General features: G+C 45.0%; 1 protein-coding gene across 1 annotated transcript; it reads right to left on the bottom strand.

Moving 5' to 3' along the window:
- Positions 1-2,610: 2,610 nt before the first annotated feature.
- Positions 2,611-4,091, bottom strand: LOC147421234 (uncharacterized). The gene has a single exon (XM_086504441.1). The coding sequence runs from the start codon at positions 3,900-3,902 to the stop codon at positions 2,727-2,729; it is 1,176 nt and encodes a 391-aa protein (XP_086360567.1). The 5' UTR covers positions 3,903-4,091; the 3' UTR covers positions 2,611-2,726.
- Between the last annotated feature and the right edge of the window lie 588 nt (positions 4,092-4,679).

Genomic DNA, 4,679 nt, shown 5'->3' on the forward strand with positions numbered 1-4,679 from the left:
CTCCAAAATCTCCTAATGTTGTCCCAGAACTGACCCATAAACCATTTATGTTTTGGGGGTTGGTCATGTCTATATGGGAGGGCGATGGACCCCTTACCCTAATCGACTCTAAAGCTAAACTTTATAAGTGCACTTTTTGCCAGAAAAATAGATGATGTAGGGGTACAAGAAAGGGAGGCACATTCAACCAAGGAATGAGTTTTAGAGCAACAAGAAGCAAATTGAGGGTTGCACTATGATTTGAGGACTTTGAGCAGCATGTTTGAAGTTCTTCTTATAAGACACCTTCCTCCCATGAAACACTTCTTGGAAGTTGGCAAAGCTCGTGAGTTTGAACTTAGGTTCATCCTTAGAATAATATTATTAAAGAACTTGCAAGGTATTTTCACAATTCTGTAACCCACTAGTCTCCTTGGCTCTCCAAGGCAAGAAGCATCCTTCTAAACCCATTATGGAGAAAAGCTGCTAGAAAGATTAATAACAAAGGTATCTGATGTCTGGGCCAACTGTGGGATTATAGCAGTAGCCGGTGGAAAAGTACATACCAGCTGGTTCTCCAATACAACCTCAATGGGACTGGAAAAAAATTGATCAGCAAAGCCCTTGAATGGCTTGACAACTGGTGTCTACCTAGTTGTGAGTCTGAGTTCGAGTGGAAAGCATGGCAATGGCAGAAGAGCAGACATTTCTTGAAGCGTCAACCCAAAGAAGTATACCACATCCCTATGGCTTCGACAGATTGGTTGTCTCCATTTAACAAATAGTGGGGCATTGATGGCCAGAATGGAAGGCAGTCACCAAGAGCATCTGGTGTCCACAATGGCCATAGAACATGAAGGTCTTTCTATGGAAGGTATTGTAGGAAGCCTTACCAACTAGGGTGAAGGCTCTAGCCAGGGAATTGGCCCGGAGAGATTCTCACAATGTAGAATAGCTAGCGAAGACCTATCTCGCCTTTTCAAGGAGTGCTCTGCAATCTGTAGCCTAGCGAGAAAGATCTGCAAATGGGCTCAAAATACCTGGAAGGTAGGGTTCTTTAAGAACTATCTTTTCTTGGGAGGGAAGGTTTTCAAGAGTCAAGTGCTGCTTATTACAACACAAATTGTTGGATTCTGTTACTTTAAGAAGGTTTGGAAGGCTAGGAATTGTTGTGTATTTGACAACACCATGGAAACAACCAAGTTCATAGAGATAATAGAAGAAAGCAGGCGGGCGATTATCGCCATTGGGCAATGGAAGAACTCTTATGAATGGAACAGGGCCATTAGCACCGTATTGACCGACTCACATTAATAAGGTTGTGGGCCCTCCCTTTATCACGGGGTGGCTCCCCTATCAACCGATGTATCTATGGTCTCTTGGAGATGTCATTGCAGGAATCGTTGATTTTTTGGGGTTGTCGATATAATATACTCACCATTGTGAGTTTTGTTTTAAAAAAACATATTAAAGAACCACCGGACTAGTTTCATAATGCTTTTACTTTCCTCTAACGGAAAGCCTCGTGACATTATCACTTCTTTGTTCTTCAGACATCATTACTAAAGCACGAAATTCGTCAAAAAATTTGGCCAAAGAACGCTAGCAAATGAGGATTACTACCATCTAGGAGATTAAAGGGCAGGATTACATAAAAGTATTATTCTGGAAGGTGCTCTAGGGAGCGTTGCCCACTGGGGTCAAGGTGCATGCTAGAGGGTTCGGCTCTGACACTTGTTCTAGTTGCAAGTCAACCTCGGAAGACCCCCTTCATTTGTTCGGGCAAGTGCCCTACTTCACGGGGACTAGCCGCTAGGGTTTGCAAGTGGGCACCAAGGACTTTGAAGATTATCTTTTTTTACGAATGACCTAATCTTGGGAGGACGTGGTACCCAAGGCCATGCCATTTTGGTGTGCAGTCAAATGAACAGATTCTGCTACATGAACCAGGTATGGATGTCCAGTAACCTTCAAGTATTTGAGGACAAACTAGATAAAGCTTTTTTTGTGATATTGTGAGACTAAGCACTGAGCTCATACATGTCGTAGGAGCAAGAAGAGGAGCAGTTGACAAAGATGAAGGATCTGTGCATGCATTGAGGTGCTTAGACAATCAAGAGGATAGGAGTAACATCTCTAGTAGGTATCTTTCTCCGTTTACAAGTCTCTAATGGAACCCTAGTCCCCCTCAAGATACATGGAGTGCTTGAGAGCAATTGTATTCTTCTAGAAAATTCTCTCAACTCACAAGTGAGTATGGCCCCAAAAAAAAAAAAAAAAGCATAAAACTCTTGGGTGCAAATCTGAGTTGCTGAATAAAGCTTGTCGATTAGTACCACATGGCAAGCTAATGATGGCAAACTTTAACTTTTCTTTCTTTGTTTTTGGGGTTGGTTTGTTGTTGTTGTTGGGGGGGGGGGGGGGGGGGGGGGGGGGTTTATATAAAAAATACAAAAATCCTTTTTTTGTAAGTCAAATCGTAGGGAGAAATTTAGAAATTTTAACTATATTTACAATATTCCTTTTCACTCTCTTCTCATCTGGATGTTGTGAATGTCTAATCGAGCTTTTTTTTTTTTTTGGGGTGGGGGGGGGGGGGTTTAAAAGACCACCCTGTTGGAAATTTTCATATAAGCAAATGCTTGTAAGTTTGTAACTATAACAGAAAGAGGTGTTTACAAATGTGGTTTATACTTGAGTTTATCCATTTACATCTTGACAACAATATCCTTTGGAGGTATAATTAGTCAACATGCGACTTGAGGACGTGAAGGAATGAAGAAGCAAGCGCCAAAGAGCGATTGGCGGTAGGGCAGGGACGTTCGCCTTCCCAGCTCCTCAGCGCGGGCCCTCTGCTTCCGGTAGTGCTGCGCGTGGGGAGACATTGGACTTTTCACACCTCCTGCTGGTCCGGCCGGCGACGCTGGGCGCCGTCCATTCGCATACAGCAGGTAGCCGGCGGAAGTCCCTGATATTTGTGCAGGTGAGATGGAGGCTCGTAAGGGAGACCCCGCAGGACTGACCGGCGCGCTCGCACTCTTGCTCTTCTGACGGCCTCCCTCGTTAGCGCCTCTCATTATAATGCCGTTCTCTCTCTCCATTGCTGCAGCACTGGACATGGAGCTTAAGCTGCATGTAGATGGCCTGGGTGACTCCACCTTGCCATCACCATGATCGCCCATGTCGACCGCATCATAATAGGTTCCTTGGCTGAACTCGTCAATCATCGCCGTGGCGTGATTAGCGGCGGCAGCGCGATGCAGATGGGGATGATCTACAGCAGCTTTTGAGGGGCAGCAGCTTCCTTTCTTGCTCTGCAGAAAATCCAGCTTCAAAGACCATCTCCTGCTCTTCCTTCTGTCATGATGTTGGGACGATGATGATGATGAAGATGACGATGTTGACTCAAGAGCGGCGCCGTCATTGCTTCCATGGGTGCCAACAATGGGGGGCAACTGATGTCTTTCTCTTCTCTCCAGCATTAAGGATCTCAGATTTACCCTCACCTTATGACTCTGATCAGATTTGGTACTAATCATACCATTAGCTCTACCACCAATAGAAGGTTTATCATATTGTGTGCTCTTATTGGTATCTGTTTCATCAGCAAAGCCATGGATGACATCCACATACTGAGTATCGGGCGTGGCTGCGTAAATGTGCTCCGCAGAGAAATGTGTGGAGGACACCATGCTTGCAGAAGCTGCAATTTTCCAATCAGGAGAGAAAGCTTGAAGCTTGGGAGAGGCAGGAGGCTCATCACTATAAGCCTTTGAGAAGTAGAACTCAAACTCGGAGTCGTCGGCGGGTTCGCCAAGGTAGGTGGATGGATTCCGCCTAGCTAGCACCTGGGGGGCAAGGTTGAAATGACCTGCTGAAGCACCCATGACCATAACTGCACAAGGATGAGAGCTTGCAACCATGGATTGTATGACAGAAGATTGGACCAGAATTGCTTGAAACACTCAAATGAGGAAATGCAATGCAACAAACCTTATATTGCCTAGACCCTAGAGTAAGTAAAAGGAATATTTGAGACAAGGAGATCAATGGATCAAGCCTGCAGGGGCCGCCTAGAAGAAGCAAAAGCAGAGGGAGGAGGCAGGGAGGGAGGGAGGGAGGGAGGCAAGAGGATACCACCAAGATTTATACGTAAAAGCCTTGCTGCATGCTGCATGAAGGCCCGTTGCAAGACTTTTTAAAAGCTAGAAATGGACCTTGGCGCAACCTCAATGTTGCATTCACATTTGGACGGCCCCCACCACCCACGCTTTTACTTTTTCATCCAGACCGTTCTCCACATGAAGCCCCTTTGACACGCTCTTCCTACAACCTCCCCTTCACTCTTTTTTTCTTTTGGCGCCTACCAACAAAAGTCTAGCTTTTCCATCTGAGAAAGAAAATTCTACATGAATTTTGAAGATTTTGAAAGAATACAAAATGAGACGATTATTTTTAAAAATTTACACGGATTTTAGATCTTTCCAATCCCTAACATATTTTGCATGTGTTGCCTTATCTATACTATTATAAAAAAGGGGGACGATTTCAGCCCCTCTCCTCTAACACTTGGCGAGAGCTCCTTCAAGCGGCGAGTGTTCCCTGCAATCTCAGACCACACAACAACGCGGGGGGGGGGGGGGGAGCGCCAAAGCCGTCGATTGTACTAGTTAGTGTAAAAATTTATTGATTGCAAATTT

This window comes from Adiantum capillus-veneris, chromosome 28 (assembly GCF_014529385.1).
Source record: "Adiantum capillus-veneris isolate H3 chromosome 28, ASM1452938v2, whole genome shotgun sequence".
Taxonomy (NCBI): domain Eukaryota; kingdom Viridiplantae; phylum Streptophyta; class Polypodiopsida; order Polypodiales; family Pteridaceae; genus Adiantum; species Adiantum capillus-veneris.